Source organism: Nelusetta ayraudi, unplaced genomic scaffold (genome assembly GCF_046127955.1).
Source record: "Nelusetta ayraudi isolate G7.1 ecotype Tasmania unplaced genomic scaffold, CSIRO-AGI_Nayr_v1 ptg000008l, whole genome shotgun sequence".
Taxonomy (NCBI): domain Eukaryota; kingdom Metazoa; phylum Chordata; class Actinopteri; order Tetraodontiformes; family Monacanthidae; genus Nelusetta; species Nelusetta ayraudi.
In genome coordinates, this window is record NW_027466058.1 from 2,911,739 (window position 1) to 2,931,250 (window position 19,512).

General features: G+C 45.1%; 1 protein-coding gene across 2 annotated transcripts in view; it reads right to left on the reverse strand.

The window, feature by feature from the left end:
* eys (eyes shut homolog) overlaps window positions 1–19,512 on the reverse strand; it is a 161,776-nt gene that overhangs the window by 131,144 nt on the left and 11,120 nt on the right. For both annotated transcript variants that reach the window (XM_076018754.1, XM_076018755.1), the window contains exons 4-12: window positions 15,752–15,948; window positions 14,911–15,041; window positions 13,720–13,834; window positions 11,834–11,993; window positions 7,855–7,959; window positions 4,713–4,852; window positions 3,157–3,320; window positions 2,149–2,402; window positions 56–160 (exon numbers count right to left, since the gene is read on the reverse strand). In XM_076018754.1, coding sequence (XP_075874869.1) covers window positions 56–160; window positions 2,149–2,402; window positions 3,157–3,320; window positions 4,713–4,852; window positions 7,855–7,959; window positions 11,834–11,993; window positions 13,720–13,834; window positions 14,911–15,041; window positions 15,752–15,948 — 1,371 coding nt within the window. The remainder of the gene's footprint in view (window positions 1–55; window positions 161–2,148; window positions 2,403–3,156; window positions 3,321–4,712; window positions 4,853–7,854; window positions 7,960–11,833; window positions 11,994–13,719; window positions 13,835–14,910; window positions 15,042–15,751; window positions 15,949–19,512) is intronic.

Here is a 19,512-nt window from a genome sequence, read left to right on the forward strand (position 1 = left end):
TTGTTTTTTTGTTTTTTTTGCAAGCATGCAACAACAACAAGTACTGGGCGCTTACCAAGGGGACAGTGACAAATGAAGTCATTTATCAGATCCATACATGAGCCTCCGTTCAGACACGGCTGCGACCAGCAGTCGTCCACGTCCTCCGAGCAGGTTCTGCCTGCAGGACGGGACAGAAACATACAAATTGTGTTGAGTTTTGCCGTGATGATTGCCGTTTGTGAAGCTCTCACGGCCGAACGATCCGCGCCGGCAAACAGATGAGGCACAGATTTCGGTTTATTCCCCCAAACAATGAGCAGCACCTGCTTTATTGTATGAGGGTTTTTTTATTTATTTTCTTTTATTTTTTTTGACGAGGCAGCTAATTACATCTAATTTAACCAGCGTGAGACGTGACTGAACGATTACGTGCGTGTGCGGCATACTGCAGCTCCCACGCGCCCGTTAATGGTGTAACCTATATTTCGGCATCCTCCGGGCGAGAAAAGCTGCAAAAAATAAAAAATAAAAATGGAATTGATTTTACTGACACACTTAGAGCCGCAGCCGATCCAGCCGCCGGCGGTATTTCAGACCGCTTAGTTCTCCAGGGGCTGAGGAGTTCACGGAGAAGCACGAGTCAGACATCCTTGCGCACTCTTTTATCCGAGTGCTGCAAAAGGTGAGCGCGGCTGCCGCCCCTTTCCACAGAGGCGTCCTCTTGATCATGTGCTGGCTACCACATGATCGCATGCAAGGTAGCATCTTCGAGCACCGGTGCATTTAATTATATCACTGGTGATTATATAGACTACAAAACTTTGTATTCTTGGACACATCATAGTGATGGATTTGAGCTGCTGCTGTTGTTTTTTTTATTGGTACACATACAAGCTCCACTGATTTAGCGAGGTTAAATAGGCCAAACGGGTTTGGAAAGTATGGGGAAAACGTACATGTCTTTCATCTCATTTCATTCAAAGTACTTCATAGACATGAGCTGGTTGACTGCTCCTTCAGAGAACCTGGGGCACTCTTGTGTGAAGCAGGAAAAACATAAAGGTGATGGATGAAAAAGCCTGTATTCAGTCAAGGCAAGAGAACTGCAACCAATTCAGATCTATGAAGTCTTCACCAGGGAGCAAATTAAATAAACAATTTGCGAGTATCTCACACTCTGGATCGGTGAAACCAGGTGCCAATGAGAAGTTGTTTAGGAGTTGCAATGAAAGACGTACCTCTTTAAAAATAGCTTTGAATGAAAGTATTTAAAGGTGTTTTTTTTCCTACTCCACACAAGAGTGTGCAGTTCTCCTTTGTATACTGATCAATCTGTGCTTTTATAGCTCCTGCATGTGTTTTGATGAAAGCCTTTGAGCGCTGATGAGCGTTTACATTTTAAACTTCTCAATGATTCTTCAAGTCGTTCTTCAGTTGACTTTTGTGGCCCTGTTTGCAATAGGGTTCGATCGCCGGCAGCAGACTGGATACTATCTTGCTGCAAAGCTGCAGTTGCCGCTCAGAATTCCTTCAAATGGATTCCAAACAATGAAGAAGCCGTAGGGGGTGTCCATTAGAATGGATGTGAAACGCGGTGGCGTTACGACAACGGCGGACTTATCTGTTTGTAAAAATTTGTGTGTAATCTGGAGCAATTTAATGATTAAACATATCACAGCAACTTTATTTATATTTATCCATCTATTATTCTTCAACTTTCAACTACACAAGGCTATGGTAGCTTGTCTTTGGATGTGTTGTCAATAAAAGTGCGTCCATGGATGCGTCACATCGCAATAGCATTCAGTCCTTCCCATGTGATCACGCATCATTAAGTCCTCCACGCCGCTGTATACAACAATAAAATGTCAAATTTGACGACACTGTGAATGTGGCTCTAGTGCGAGACGACAGACACAAGGAAATTACCTCCTGTGCCAACCGATTTAATGGGTCCAATTAGCAATTTTCAATTAGCATCAATCAAACGTTACGCAATCCGCTACTTAACGCTGCTCACCGGGGACGAATGTTGACGTAATAACCGCGTCTTAATAAACTCCCGTTCTCTGGGACGGCGACGTCTCCGAAGATGAGAGGATTTGTCCGGAGATTCCCTTCGTTCCCGACGCTAATGGCCCACAGTGGCGCCGGATGGTCTCATACCCTCAAACCCCGGGGGGCACCTGCACCGATAATCGCCGATTAGGTCCACGCAGGTGGCGCCGCTCGCACAGGGGGAGTTGCCGCACTCGTCCGTCTCCGCCTGGCAGAGTGGGCCCTCGAATCCGAGCGAGCACACGCACACGAAGCCGCCGTGCCCGTCGACACAGGCGCCGCGCTCGAAGCACGGCTTGCTGGCGCAGTCGTCGACGTCCTCCTCGCAGTGGACGCCCCCGTATCCTCCGGGACAGGAGCAGCTAGCAAAAAAAACGCAAGAGAGATTTCTTAGACTACGTTCAGACTTGCAGACGAATCTGATTCAAATCAGATTCCTTTTTAAATCCGATTTTTAGGGCTGACTGTCCACACTGGTTTCAGCAAGAGTCCAAATGGGATCTGGCTGTGTTCAGACTGGGCCACATTATAGACCCATCTGACAGGTTGCTGTAGCAACGACGTTGGAGCGGAGGAATCACAATGAGTTTCCTCCTCTGTCCAGAGACTTGTGTCTTCTACTTCTTCTGGTCTGGGGCATTGGGTCTTGTGTCACCTAGAGCGACGTCACGGACAGTCAAAACCAATCGGTGCGTTTGGAGCTGTTCAGACTGAGACACATCTGTCCAGATGCCATTTGAAACTACCTCCCGAATGTGGTTTCAACACGTTTTGCAAAAATCGGAGTTCATGTGATTTGTGACTGTTCAGACTACAAAAGAGCCAATCTGGATGGGCTAAAAATTGGATTTTGGCTGGCAGTCTGAAGGCGGCTTTCGTGCTGCTGTACAGCCAGCAAGATGGAGGAGGAAGAGAAGGAGGAGGACGAGGAGAAGGAGGATGGATGGATGGACAAGGGAAAAAAACAAAACAACCTTTCAAACCTGAAGGGAGCGAACGTAAATGTCACAGATTTCAAAATAACCTACATTTCTGGCCAGTTGAGGGAGTGGGGGGATTCAGGGGAGAGGTGGGGGGGCAGGAGGGGCGCGTATGGCAATTTCGTCCGACATTCACCTGTAACCGTCAATCTCGTCCACGCACGTGCCTCCGTTCTGACACCAGTGTCCAACACAATCGTTGACATTTATGCGGCAGGTCTGACCGGACAAACCTGGCGGGCAGAGGCAGGTGAAGCCGCCGCCGTCGTTCAGCATGCAGCGGCCTCCGTTGGCGCACGGCTGTTAACACACACACACACACACACACACACACACACACACACACACACACACACACACACACACACACACACACACACACACACACACACACACACACACACACACACACACAGCGAGTCAGAGAGAAAGAGAGAGAGCGCAGCGGAAAATGAAGTCGCTTGGTCTCGAATGAAGAGGTCGTAAATTGGAGCAGGTCTGACCTGTTGGCGAATCTTACGTCCCCCCTTATCGCTGGCCGGGCGCGGCGCCTTCATTACGGCCGCATGACACACTTATGAATACTGATTTGTGCTTTATGCCCGGGTCCGCTCGGTATTCGACGCGGCCGCGGCGTCTCGTCTTGTGAGATCAGATCAGTGGTCATTAGAGACTAAAGCTCCAAAGTGCTGTGTGCGACAAAGCGGCGGCGCCCGCTCGCCGCCACCCCAGCATGAATGAGGTGGAGGCGGAGGTGGGGATGGTGGGGTCGGGGGGGGGGGCAAAAGGATCATCACAGAAGCTGGCTTAAAAGGCTGTGATGTCCACATTACGAAATGGCTTTTCTTTCAAGAGGCCAAAAAGAGCGGAAGCGGCGACCTTCACTGTGTCCGTTTTTCGTTGAGTTGCTTCATTTGAGCGCACAGTCAACTCAAGAACATTGTGTTTTGTTTTGTTTGGTTTTAAATAATATATATATATTTTTTTTTTTTAAAGGGAGGGCTTTGAAATATGCAGATGTTCAGGCAAGGCGGGCCGAGGGAACATGGACCGGCTGTTCACCCCCTGAAAAAAACAAAACTTCGCCGGTTGTCCAACTGAAAAAAGTTTAAAAAAAAAAACTTGTCCCAACTCAAAAACCCAAAGAAGAAAAACATGCCGTCATTTCCAACTCACTGAAGGTAAATGTTAACCCGGCAGCTCAGACTGAATCTTTCCTATCTCTTAATCTCACTCTCACCCATCTGATTCTAAAGAGAATATTATCATGAAGGGGAGATAAAACTCGGGAGGGGGCTGGGTGAACATTCAATTTGGATGATCTAGATTTAAAAGCTGGAAGCTGATTGGCCCACTGCCACATGTTGGTCATGAACAAGGAGTGAAATCAGCTTTAGGGTGAGTTTGCTGTGTTACTGGATAGTGAGTCTGAACCAGACTTGTCTCTCAGCGGGCTTGTTCCAGTCCAACTATGGATGGTTGCATACTTTGTAAACACGCTGCTGATGTAATATTGGACCCCCGTCTCAGTCGAGCCAAGCGAGAAATTTTGTCCTGGCACCTGGCATTTTTTTTTAACATATTTTTTAAATGGAAATTGGGAACAAAGCGAGTGGATGCATGGAAGGAAGGTTGGGTTATTATCACAAATGAGATGTTTACTCTTAAATTACGCTCATGGTTTGAACCGACCTGCAGGTTTAGTGGGCAGGGGACACGGCAGGTGTACTGGAGGCTGTGGGGCAGATCCACACACTCCGTCTGCGGCGGGCAAGTGCTGCTGGCCAGGGCACAGGCGTCCACGTCCACCTCGCAGTTTTTTCCCACAAATCCTGCAAACAGTTAAAAGCATCCAATGATGACAATGGTATAGTAGTGTAAATAACAATAAAAAAAGAGCAAGAGAAACTGCCTGAGGCAATCAATTTACAATTCAAACCGTGTCTTAAGTGGGCTTGTTGGTTGTTTTTTTTTGCTGCTTTCTTTTTTTCACGGCACCATGGCCTCTGCGCTCAACAGGCTATTTGCTAACACCGCAGAAACTCACTTCACCGTGAGAAGTTGCTGCAGATGAGGCGCATATGAGCAGGAGAGAGCTTAGCGTTGGCTGAGATAACAGATGAGATTTGGAGGCGAGGCCAGATAGCCTCCCTGAACACTCCGCCGCGGATCTCCAGCCACATCTAGCAGCAGTTTACTCAGAGAGGGAGTTTTAAGGATTCATGATCAGGGATTACGGCAGACCGCGGAGGAAGTGTGCGAGACGGGCTCCCAAAAAAATAAATAAAATAGGAGCAAGTGAGAGAAAAGCAAACTGGATTGTGTGCTAATAATAGAGGCCTATCTCCTGTTTAGGATGGCTGACTGATCACAGCACACTTGGTAACCCATCCTCTGATCTCCCGACGCATCCCACAGCCGTTTGGTCCACGACGTCCACTTCCTCGGAGATTAATGCTGGTAGTAATAGCGGTGGGCTGAAATGAGACCATCAGCGCCGCCTTTGTGCATGCTGCTCCATACAGAGGGGGTGATTACAGCGGCGGCGGTGCTGCTCGGGCGATGGGGGCTGGTGGATTGTGGGAGTGTTTGCTGTGTGTCAGGGGCTGCTGAGGTTTCGTGGAAAGTCAGTGAGGTCTCCAGCTCCTGCTCAGTAAGCTCGCTGGCATAGTTTCAAGGCGTTCTTTTTCCTTGATGTCAGCATAAGGCCGTCCACGCAGACTCCTCGCTGGGGAAACAGCGTGAAAAAGGAAATTGCAGCAGATTTTGGAGGAAACAAAATCATCCCAAGAAAACACTCGCTTCAGGTAAGTAAGGGAGTAAATACATAAAAAAAAAAACCAAATGGGATTTATTTATTTATCTTTTCAAGAAAGGGGTGCGTCTCCTTTTAAAGGCACAAGGCTATGTGAGCACAATCTACATTCAGACCTCCTCGAATGAAGTTTTGCCCCTCGTTCCAGCAAAGTTTCCAGCCCGACTCTGAAGACGCAGCAGCTTAAGTGAGCTGGAGACAGAAAATCCCCTGACGGTGTGACTTTTATTTTTCAGCCTGTGGACAAGCTGCAATGAACTGGGACCTTGTCCAGATTTATCTATTTATTTATTTATTTATTTAGGAAAGCAAGCCCCCCCCCCCCTCCACAATAACAATGCAGGCTGCAAAAGTGTCAAGATCCATCAGAAGTTGAAACACAAAATTTCAACTCCCTCATGCATGATTTACAACAGCTTCAGTCAGGAAGTTTACTAAACTTTCTTTTGTATGACTACACTTTTATCCTAAACAATTATCATTTTATAATTTTATAAATCATTTTTTTCTTCATATAAAATTATATATTTATATGTATATTTACATATATATTTACCTTGATGTGTCACCTACTATAAAATAAATGATATATTTAAGTTGTTTTGCATGTTTTCATTGTTGTCGGCCAATAAAACTAAGCTGCAATTAAAATGGCAGAGGCAAGGCTGATGCTCTATTGTCCACTGTGTAGGATTGGGTCGTACACTAGATATGGACTGAGCAACCTTTCATAATGCCTGTCTAATTTCTTGGGTCTTTTATTTATTTATTTATTTATTTATTTTAGTTTACAACAGGAAACCAGAGCCTTAACAGAGCAGCATTTACACAATAAATTAGACAGGAAACATCATTTACCGTCTGTAAACTCCTGGGTCAGAAGCATCTCAGACAATCAGTCCCTGTTGATGAGCTGGCGAGAAGACGACCCTCCAAACAAATGTCACCTTGAAAATTGACTTTGATCTGCTCGACGAGGCGGACGGACTCAGTGACCCCTCAACGCTGCTGCCGTTCTTTAATGTTTAACTGAGCAAAGACGCCGCACAAACACAACGTTTCATTACCGCTGCTGATTCTTTCTTCTTTTTTTTTTTCCAAAACTAATGAGCCCAAAACATTTTCTGGCAACGACAATGGAAAACAACAACTGGCGAGAGAAGCCACAACCCGGACAACAAAGACGCTCTGCTCGCACGCACGTCTTTGGCCTGTTGAGACGCGATGAGAAATCGACGGCGAGCAGCAGTTGCCAGATGCGCTAATCGTGCCAACATGATGAGGCTCCAGTAATGGGACCATCAGTTTGTCCGGCGAATGTAAATTTAGGCTCAGCCTGTCAGGCGCAATAACTGATTACAGGTAAATTAGAAAAACGGCAGCTTCATAGTAAAATATTAGGGAGCTGTCATTAATGCATTGAGACAATTTGGCTGCATTAGTGAGCTCTACCATTGAGGTTTTGGCAAAAAAAATGTTCAGCTGTCAATCACCAGCCAGATGAACTGTTGCTTTGAACCATATTAAAAAGATGACAGAAAAAAACTCTCCCTGTGCTTTGTTGCCTCAGTGCAAGGAAACAGCTTTTTTTCATCAGTAGCGTTAGAAGCGGTAGATCAGAAGTGAAAAACACACCTTTTTCACCGGCTTTGTTCTAATATTTGTGTCATCATAAAACGCGATCAAAGGCCCAGGAATTGTCGGGAAAGCGGTCGATGCGTTAACAAACCGGCTGAAACGCCCAGGATATGATTCACAGGATGAATCTAATCAGGTCGACTTCCAAAGCATCCTCGGGCGGGATGTGTCCCTGGTCCAGGGACCCCACCGGCAAACTCTAATCACCTCTGCTTGTTCCCCAGGGGACACCGAGAGGGCCGCAGGGGCCTCGGCGAGGGCTCTTGGCAACATTCACATCGCACCAGTTGGAAAAAAGGTTTGCAGCGTTTTTTTTTGCCTGCTAACCAGAGCAATGCTCGAACAATGCTGCAGACTGCAGCTGGCCGGAGCCCAACGTACCTGTAGGACACTGGCAGCGGTAGCGGCCGAGCGAGTCGCTGCACGAGCCATTGTGCTGACAGGGGCTGGATTCGCACTCGTCGATCTCGGTTTCACAGCGCTCACCTGGGAACAGAGTTTGGAGAAAGCTGCGTGGAACATTTCCATTTAATCCCACAACTTCTTTTAAAAAGGTTGAAAGTGAATTATTTCAAAGAGACACCTGGAACTTTTACGTGTCAGTCAACTCTTAGGGGGTGCCTGAGTGCTTAATACAGAGAGAAACCACACATATTGTTGAATATTCTATATATGTCTGCCTTTATTTTATTCTCTGAGTTTCTTTAACTGCAGCTGCAGGCTCATTTTATTGCAAGAGCTATGGCATTACTTGCAAAATTATTTTATTCATTCCATTATTTTTAGCTTAGCAATACGGGTCGCCTGAAGTTCTGACAAATCTACAGTATGTGCCGCGAAAAAAATAAAATAGTTGGTGTTCAACTGGGGGAAAAAATGTGCTTTTTCTTTTTTTACACTGCAATAAAGCACATTTTACAACTTTGATCAAAATACCGTGAAACCTTGATATGTTTAATCAAGCCGTCAGAATCTCGCACGGCCTCGTGGCAGATGAGCTCAAACATCTTCAAGCATTATTTATGTCCCGCCTCTTTCCTCCCTCCATCTCCCCTCCTGGCTGCTGGCCACGGCTTCACACTTCACAAATAATAAATTAATACATCACAGTAGCACGCTTTAACGGCAAACGTGGACTAGCATATTTTCTCCCAACGTGTTCACTAGAGAACTATATTCACTAAGACTAGCCTCGAACATTCATTTAATGACATGCGGTAGAATTCCGGTGGAGGGAAGATGGACATCGGAGGAAGAAAAGAAAAAAAAAAACAACCTCGGGCCGGACTCTTTCTTGTTAAGAAAACGGACACTTAATAAGGAGCCGTGTCCCGGCGGTGGAAGGCTGATGAGGCGAGGGATGCGGCCTACCTGATGGACCGCTAGCTCGGCGCTCAGCTGCCTCAGCAGCTGCTGGTTTTATAGCCGCAACCGCGCGGTGCTGCCGGTGTCTTCCAGCGCAGGTTATTAATTTAAAATGTCCTATCATCAATAACCAGGCCGCAGTGACACGCGGTGAAAGTCCCTCCTAGACGGTGGCGCCCTCGCGCCGCGGCACAAACACCGTGATTGATATCATCAGTGCCGAGTTGCTGCAGGTCATTATACGTATACAAAACAGCCCTGAAAAGCGGTGCCGCTGAAAATCGTCCCGCCAGAATATTAGAAAAGGCGCCAGGGAAAAAAACAAAATCGTTTTTTGCGATATTATGTGTGTTTTTATGGAAATCCTAATCGGCAAAATATAACTCCTTCCACCCACCCATGGGGAAAATAAAAACTCAAGAGGTGGAGCAGTGGATCTATAGTTATATTTTATCACAGTACACCGTGGTATCGGGGCAAAAGCTTGAAATCAAATTGCTCTTTCTGCGCCGCATGGCTCAAGAAAAAAAAAAAAAAAAAATCCAAAGCAGAAATCCCAAGATGCCCGAGAATGATGAATTCTATCAGTCACTAAGACCTACCGTGGCGTAAGAGACAATTTTCCATTACTGGAGTGGCGACAGATTTCAGCGTCGGGCAGAAAGCGGTGGAGGGGGAGAGAGAGAGCGAGAGAGAGAGAGAGAGAGAGAGAGAGAGAGAGAGAGAGAGAGAGAAGAAAAACCTTGCCCGTGTAGTGCAATGTAAGGGCTTATCTGACTGACAGGTGAGTGTGTCAGGACTTAAAGCGAGATTGGGACGCTGTGGGCCAAATCCAGAGCGCGGCGGGGGCAGAAAAAGAAGAACAGAAAAGAAAGAAAAACACATGACTGATTTTTTTTTCCGCCATTAAATCAAGAGGGGGCAACAATACTGAGCAGTGCCATAATAATAAACCCATGTAGGGAATGTATACCGAGTTCAACATGGACCACGGCCTGTTACAGCACACTGTCAACAGTGGTGCAAACGGCTAGATAAGAAAGAAAAGAAAGAAGCTTAGCTTGACCCTGCAGAGATGGGAAAAGCAGGATTTGTTTATGGCAGGAGTAAAATGACGAAACTCTGCAAATATACGTTGAATAATTGTTGATGTAAGAAGCTTCTTACTTCAAACAAGGTCGCTTGTCTGCATTCTGTGGATCGTAAGCGTGTCGAGTCAAACGGGTCACACACGCAAGACGCGCGCCCTTGTGTCAGTGTCTCGTGTTGATAGCCTAACAAGTTTTAGCCTTGCCGGCACCTAATTAGGAGGTTAAATTCAGCAGCCAACCTTAGACATGTTCAAGCAAATTGGGGGAGGCTACTTGAAAACGAGCTTCAAGGTTGGAAACGGGGGGGGGGGGGGGGGGGGGGGAGAAACAAGAAAAATCACTTCATCACAACGAGTGGCCTCGGAAGTAAAAAAAAAAAAAAAGAAAAAGAAAAAGAAACACAATCCAACGTTTGCTGGCTGCATAAATCACTTGCGAAATCTGACGGAATCGTGCGGCGCCATGCGGCAGAGCTGGAGCAGCCTGCCTGCACCGCGACAAATGTAGCCATCAATGCCGAGGATTGCACCTCTGCGGAGGTCGGAGGTCGTCCACGGAACGTCGCTGGCTGCGATTCGCCGTGGCGATGCATTAATCAAAGCAGACAAGATGCATCTGTAAGACCTCAAACTTTTTAACTGCCCTCCTCTCATTATGGTGACCAGCTGACCCCTGTGCAATCAATGAACACCCTGGGAGGTCTGAGAATGAACCTAAACATGACCCCGCACACACTCTCACACCAAGTGCTGATAAAAGTCTATGGTGCTAACAATAGGAGAATACATGCATTGTGATTTCAATCTGCTTTGAGGGTTAGTATGAGTACCGGTACATTTACAGATCATCTCTGAAGAAACATTTTGACTAAATGGGCCTGCGTCAAGAAAAACAAGCCTGTACTTCACCACTTTTCCATTGTTCAGGCAGTTGCCACCGCAAAATGAAAGTTTACCATGAGAAAGGATGAGCTGGGGTTCATTCATCATTCATGTGTTCACAGCAACACAGCTAAAAAATGCAAAGCCATGAAGGCACAGAGATAATAATCATTTATTTATAATTTATTTATTTAATCACTTACTATTTCTCTACTTTTGTGACTACTTTATGGTAGTCTTTATTATGTAGTGTGACAAAAACTGCTTGGTTGTGTATGGTGCACACTGTATGCTGCTGGACACCTGAATTTCCCCAGAAGGTGATGAATAAAGTACTTATCTATCTATCTATCCATATATAATATTCAGAGAGAAATAGGTAAAGCATTTATGAGCTAAGAGCAGTAAATCTTTTTTAATAGAACAAAAGCAGCCACAATACAATTTTTAAATGTATATACACACACACACACACATATATCTTTTATTTTACCTTATTTTATCTTATAGATGAAACAACCATGTCATCTGTAGTGACATAAAATAATCCCTCACAATTTGATGCAGTGTGAAGATGCTCGTTAGTTAGTTTTAAGTTTAAACTTGTGTTTTACAGCTGTTCCATGTAAATAAACTACACCTGTTTTTTCGATAACGCATGTCTAAATGTCATTTTTCCATCTGCGCTGCCAGATCTGTTCAGGAAATTAATGTCTGTCTCCACCTCGTACGCTGTCGTGACTTGTAAAAATGTAAAAATTGTAAAAAAAATTGCATTTCCACCGTCGACGACATTTTTATAGTGTGGCAGCGAGAACCGAAAACCTGCCTTCATAATATCACGCTGCTCCAGTCCCGCGCTAAACTGGCTCCTCACCAAACATCCGCCACTTCACGCCCCATAAACTACCTCACCACGAGGCTTTGCAGCAGCAAACCGATCCATATTTTTCTTTCAATGGACTGCCAAACAGACAGCGGCACAAAAACAGCTAAACAGAAAACAAAGCACGCACACTTTACCTGTGAAGCCGAGAGGGCACCTGCAGGTATATTGCGGGGGGGACGAGGGTTGACTCATTGTAATGCAAGTGGCGCCGTTCAAACAGCTGTTTGGCTTTATCAGGCAGGCGTCCCCGACATATTGGCAAAACTCCCCGATCCATCCAGGGGAACAAGTGCACTGCAGGAAAGAGGCACGATATTCAAGATATGCAGGCGCAGTGTGACAGGATATTAGGGAGGATCTAGACAATGTAAAATAAATACAGCTCGCAGGGAAAGATGGAAGAGTCATTCCCTCAACATGACAATATGTATGGTTAACTAAAATAAAAAAAAAAGAGATCTTATTAACTTCCAGATTTATTGTTCTTTTGGCAGTGTTCTTGTCCATATAGGTTAAGTTGTAACCAAGAATTAGTAATAATGACAATGTATTCTTTCCATTGATACTACGTGGTCGCAATTGCGCTAAATAAAAGCACGACTTTACCCAAAACACAAAAAACATCTTTTTGTTTAACATTTTGGTTGAGGATGAGAAGGATTATCATGAGAAATAAAATAAATAGTTTTCCAGTCAAAGCAGATATTAGTCAGTCACATATAATTTTTACCACCTCAAGTTTTGACATTGTGGTAAAATAAGTATTTGTGGTAAAGGCCAAAAAAAGGGGTTGGCTACAAACATGATATTTCCCCTGCACATTTACAGATACTTATGGCATAAGGTGCAAACTTGTGCAAAGGCAACCAAGTGTGACAGCTGCATCGCTCAGATATAAACTCTGAAATCCCCCTTTTAAATTTTCAGTGCACTCAGCTTTAAATTTGGATAAAGAGGTTGGAAATATTGGGGTGAGAATTCACGGCTACAAGCAGCTCTGAAAAACCGCGGAAGGAAACAAGGTTGAGGAAGCTACAAGCTGCCGCTAAACAGATTAGCACTGAAGCTACTGCAGCTGTCTTTTTAGAATTGGACCTGATTGGCATTTTTGCATCAAAAGAACAACATGAAAACAGCGCCGAAGACTTCCCTTTGTGAACAGCACTTTCACTTTACTCTCCGCTAGTTCTGGCAACAAATCTGTTGTTGTCTAGAAACAATGCAGCACTTGGCGGCGAGCACCCGCGCAGTGATGCTCAAGTTAACATCTTGCCGACTTAAACTTTGTCTTCCAAGTTTTGCCCATACTTTCCCAAGAGCTATGGGCTCATTATCAAACAGATATGTGAAATAAATCCCCAAAGGCTTAAGTAACATTGCACTGGCGCGTCAGGTCAATGGAAAAGCATCCTCATGTCAAAGGTGATACTGAGCAATGGGGATAAGCGCCTGCAATCACCCCTTTAAAAAAGAAAACCTATGTCTGATAAATAACAGCATTAGAAAGGGGGCTGCTCCCTTCACACTTGGAAAAAAGGCTTTGATTAAGTCTGACCCTCCGCAACATGAAGCACCCAAAGGTTGATTTCAAATTAAGAACACTCTCAGTGGTCCGCTGAAAGAAGACCGATGGAGAATAATTAGGAGCTATGGGCCATTACGGAGCACACTCAGGTGTTAAAAATACAGACGTCTGAGGAGACTGAGCAATAGAGAGGCAAATTAGACCAGAACCTGGCTGTCTGAGCAGCGCGTTCACAAACTCCCAATGATTAATGGCTTGGAATTGGATTACAGCCGTCTGTGGGCATCCACCAGCAGCCGCGTTCCTGTTACTTTTCATGCTTTTGCTTCCGTTAGTGACAGTTGTTTCTACGGACAGGACACGCAGAGGCTTTTTCTTAGAAATACAACAGATTTGAAGAAAAGGGGGGGGGGGGGTAATTGAGGTGAAGACATGAGTCAAATTTTCACTGGTCTTAGGAGTATTTCAATACGGCTGATGCATCGAATTACTCACCTGATACCCGCCAATTACACTCAAGCACAATCCCTCATTTAGGCAGGTGATATTGAGCAGCAAGCAGTAGTCAATTATTTCTTCACAATTCTTCCCGGAAAAGCCTCTCAGACATCTGTTAAGAAGAGGTCAGTGTCATCAAAATCAATTCACCCCGAGCCTGCAGCGCTAACAAGCCCTATGTATTTCTCCACTACCGGAAACATGGGCTCCTAATTTTATTTTCTTTAAGGGCCTTTTTTTTTTTTGCGTCACAGGCGAAGTTGTCTGTGTGTGTGTGTCTGTGCATGTCTGTGTTTAAAACATGTTCTCGGTTGCTATGAGTAAAATCGATCAAACTGTAAAAGGGTTGGAAAAGTGGAAACTATGGAGAATTTGCAGCAAATTCGAATGAAAACAAACTTGCTGTCTCAGATTTTTTTTTTTTCATAAACTTTAACAAAGCTAGAAGTTGGGATACAAGCCCTTAATAGCAACAAACTCACATTTAAAGCATGAGAGTACAGATAGATCTAGTACTTCTAGAACTTCTAATCCAAAGCCACAGTATTCAGGTTTTCTTGAACGTTGGTTCCTACATTATTTAAGGAGCCATTGGTGTAGAATTTACTCTGAAATGTAGGGTGAAATGTTATACAAGAACCATTTTTTTCAAAAAACTATTATTTCCATTTAAAGGGGATAAACTGTGTTGACCAATAGTTTTGAATTAATCATAAATGGGCTTTGATATACATTATAGAGTCGTGTTTTCTTTGTGAACTGATGGGTGCTGCTGTTATAGGTAATCTAAAAACCACAGAGATAAGTGGTGCGTTTTGACTAGCTCGGATCGATGCAGCCTTGGTGTGCAGCTTGGCAAATGCAGCCAGGATAGTGTGTCCGATAATGAATAAAAATACAATTATGAAAAAAACAACATTTCAAGACTCAATAATACTCTATTTAATAGAGTTTTCCTTTTGTCTCAAATATCAAAATGAAAGTTTGACGTGAGGGTAAAAGAATTAGCGGTTATTTTAATTCCAAGTGCTGTGAAAGTACAATTATATTCGGTTTAAGCCCCTTTGCCTGCGTTTACGATCATCTGTCCCGCAAGCCGTGAGGCGTCGAAACTAATTTGCAACTCCACAACCCCGATCACGGTGATGAAAGTGGGTGGGAAAAAGGTGAGGGCGGCCTTCGCCTCACCTGCACAAGTAGCCGTTTCCCCTGGACACACAGGTGGCGTTGTTGAGACACGGCGATGAGCTGCACGCGCTCTGCTGCTGCCCGCTGCACGCTGGGAGCACATTACCATCTGCGCAGACACATTCGGTGGGCTGCAAACGGCAACAGAGCAATCCAGGTCACCTGTCAGCTCAGGAGAACGTGGTGCGAGCACACCAGGCTGTGACATCACTACCTGTACGAGCCGACAGACCTGCTTGCAGTGGGAAAACAACAAATTCATGTATACACACCGCACATACAGTATGTGCCTGTGCAATAAGGACAAAGGGAGGAAGGGAAGAAAATGCAGGAAAAGCGTAAAGTGTGGGTTAAATAAATTATGAGAAGGGAATAATGCTGAGTTAAACAGAGTCAAATCCCACATTATTATTCTTCTTGGTGGGGGGGGCGGGGGGGGGGTGCAAATAAATTGCAGCAGCACCGCTCATTATTATCATTTCCCTTAAAGTCCCCTTTCAGTCTGCCGTGTTATTAGTGGGGTGTGGAAAACATGCAGCCTGCTCGGCAGAGTGCATTCAACAAAGCAAAGGTCGAAGGAAGACAATTACACCGCGACTGCGTTTTTTTTTTTCCCTTGAGCTCAAGTGCTTTTTTCCTTTATGACGCGGGACGCCAACGCGAAGATTGCGGCAAACGAGCAATTAGAAAAATCTCTCGTCGAGAGCAATTTCCACACAGCGTTCGCGGGTGCGTCATTCAATCTAAACGGTAGGGGAAGATAAGCACTCTTCTCTCTCTCGTGCATCTCCGGGATGTCATCAATCGCATTGCATCGTGCGGAAGTGGATGAAGCCCTTACACGCTCCCCGCCGGCGCACATTTGGTCCTCTCGACAAGCCCGAGCGCCGCAATCCAAATCCACGCTGGTGTCGCAGAAGCGGCCCGCGAATCTTTCCGGGCAGCGGCAGACGGCGCCGGCGGCGCCCTCCTCGCACGCGCCCCCGTTTCTGCAGGGGTTCGGAGTGCAGGGAGCCCGCCTCCGCTCGCAAGGGGGGCCTGCAAAATAGACACACAATCACAAGCAGAGTGCACGGCGATTATGACGGGTCAGGGCGAGGTCACGGTAGTCAAAACTACATATGAACACACATGGAATTATGTCAGAAACAACCAAAGTGCAAAATAACTCAAACACATTTTATATTTAAAGTCGTCCAAATAGCCACCTTACATAAAAATCATATTTAGAGTTATTTGATGCGTTTTTCTTTGCTGTATAGTGACATACATCTTGCTCATATATTTGATGTCTTCATTCATCTATCTGTATGTATGTATGTATGTATGTATGTATGTATGTATATATATATATATATATATATATATATATATATATATATATATATACATATATATATACATATATATATATACATACACACACAAAAAATTGTACTGAGGTACTTTATACAGCAAACAAGTAAAAACAATTATAAACCTTATACAAAGGTAAGCAGTCACCCACAACATAACTTTGTCAAAATTGTCTTCTCTTCACTTTTTGGGGAATTACTGTACAGTTTTATATACAGTACATGAAGAAGGTTTAGTGCATTGATCAGTTCAAATATGGATTTGATAACTGCATCAGCTCATAAAACTATAAAGCCCTATATCTCCATTCCTTAGAAAGTATAATATTTCAATTCTGTGCGCGCCCCTTAAGATTGGGGGGGGGGGAACGCAGTCGATACCTCCGGACTTAATACAAAAATAACAGAAAAGGGGTCAAAAAGATATAAAGTTAATTTCCATGGAGGATTTTCATTGAACTGTAATCTCTGCATTCAATGCTGCGCCCCGGTTCGCGCGCTCACGGCGAGATAAAGAGAGTCTGAAATGAGATTTATACAGCGGTTTCCTTCCCACTGCGGCGACACAACATCTCCCGCCGCCGACAACTTTGCCAAAGACAGAGTGATGCCGCGGTGACATTGTAAGCAAGGGATAAAATTAGACAGTATTCACCGGGGGTTCAAGGTGAAAATATATTTGATGTTATTCCCCAGAGAGAGTTTTCCTTTTTGTGCTCCTCGCAAGGTGCCCACACATTTATCTTTCCACCGACTCTTTCTTTGCATATTTTCTTTAATCCCCCTGCTGATACAGGCGCTCATCTCCCAGAGGCTCTCCGCAGCCTCCACTGTGGGCATCAATCTTGCCGAGCACAACTTCAGGGCTCGCCTTCTGCTGCTGCTGCTTCTTCTTCTTCTTCACTTCTTCTTTTTCTTTTTCTCCTCTCCGCCCTCAACTCATTTTCCCTCAGAAATTGAGTTTTCAAAGCAAGACCCGTAAGAAAGGAAAGAACTTGGGTCTTTGTTTTCCATCTATTACATTTATTAATAACAGAGCGTCCGCCGCACTGCTGCGCCGGGTATGTGGTCATCTTATCACTGGCGGCACATGGCCGGGAATGATTTTCATTGTCACTGGCGTCGGCGTCGGTAGTTAGTCTCCCGCAGATCTCTTCGATCTGCTCTGACCTCAGGCCATCTAATATCCACCGGCGGTATCCGGGCAGAGCGTTTAACGAGTGCCGTGACTGCACGGACTCATATTGGAACTTTAAAACATCAGCAGGAACACGCTTGGAGGAGGAGGTTACGTTAAAACGTTAAAAAAAAAAACAATTAACGCCCCACTAAATGAAAATGACTTCAGAAAGACGGCTCGCAACAAATACCCCGGAGGTGGCGCCGAGGAGAGTCAAATCAAAAGAAAATCTCATTTCAAATGTCCCACGAGTTTGGCTCATTATTCTGCGCGCATAGGCTTTGGCCTGTGAGGGCAGCCGGTGCCGGAGCAGCCGCTAACTTCCACTTGATTAATGAGGCGACTGCAGCCGGGGAAGGTATAGGGAGGCGGCGAGGCCCCGGCAGAACTCCCAAGAAGCTGATGCGACAGCAGTGACTGTGCGAAGGTGGCCCGGCGGTGCGCGCCTGCCTGCCTGCTTTGCTCGCCTGAGAGAGCGGCGGAAATTAAAGCAAATTAAATGAACGCTGCAGGGCGTCTGCCAGTTTGTTGTGGATCATTATTTATTTATTTTTCTTCAAAGAGGTGCGAAGCTGCGAATCAGAGGGCCCGCGTTTGCCAGACCTGTTCAGGTAGGGGACCGTTGAGCGGATCAGTTGTTAACGGGGCGGACAATCAGCTGAAATATCTTTGCGTTTTACTCAGAAAAGAAAAAAAAGACAACACTTGGTGCGTTTCCAAAAAAGGCAGGAAGGTAAAGCAGAGGTGAAGGTAAATAATTAACGTGACTGCGTTGTAGAAGAAAGACTGCAGAAGAAATGATGACTTTTTTTTGCTTGTCAACCAGTACTGCCAAAAAGGACGGGAACATGTCATAGGTCATAGGTGTTTCCATAAGTGGAGCTTTGATTGGGGGAAAAAAAAAAAACGGGCTAAGAAACTTGTTTGAGATTTCGCTGTTCCATAAAACTTCCAATGGAGGAGGCACAACGGAAACGTTCTGTAACCATCCGTTCTTCCTTACTGCCAACGTTCCTGCATTTCCTGTTGTCTGGGTTCTATCCCAGCTGTCTTGGGGGCGAACGCCGTGTGTTGTCAGACGTGGAAGAGCGAAAACCAAAAGGTGGCTGTGATCTCCCAGCAAAGATGGGACAAAAAAAAAAGAAAAAAAGCTGCCACGCTGCGAGTGCTTACTGCAAAAAACACGATCCCTTTCATTCCCGCCCCTTTATCCGGGACTACAAATAGCAACCACTCAATTTAGCATTCGCGAAGCGCCTGCAAAGTACAAGGTGTGATGTGCAGCTTGTGTCCTTCTCTTTCAGATGTTTGAAAGGTTCACAGTTTTGGACCTCAGGCCACCGTGTGCGTCCTGCGCCCTGCTTTATTTCTTCTTTATGTACAGATGTAATCTGTCCTCGCTGAGCCAGGTGCCAAAAAGTGGTGGAGGTATAACCTTGAAACCACCTCTCCAAAAAAAAAAGAAGCTGAAAGCTTAAAAAAAAGGAGGGGGGGAAAAGGAGAAAAAGGGCAGGGCGGGGACACGTCCACAATGTGAAAGGGACAAACTGTACCCCAAAGAAAACCATGAATCAACGAAGGAAAACCACCTGGTCCTGTTTTTTTTCCAAACTTTTCTTTTTTTTTTTTAATGCAGGTGACTTGTGTCTCTGCCAAACTGGGAAAGTCGAAACAGCAGAGGAAACACTGAGGTCTTGAAACATTTCTCGTATGCTACCCAACATCACTCCAAGTTATTAGAGGGATCCTTACTGTGAAAATGAGGATAGGAAAAATGTCTACTCAACACTCAAGAGTCTCAAGTAATTTTCCTCAATTATATCTTAAGCAGCAATAAAAAGGTGTCTCAGCTGGGTCTGATGATAAATGTTCCAAAAACAACATATTCCGCACAACTCTGACCCCTGATCTCAACCAGGCATTTCCCTTCACCGAGCTGCCGCTCACTCACGGAATATTTTCCTCTTCTGGGGGATATTCTCTGTAAACCCTCCAGATGGGTGAGCTGGTGTGAAAATCCCAGCAGATCAGCGGTGTGTCAAGTATTCAGATCTGCAGCCCGTCTGG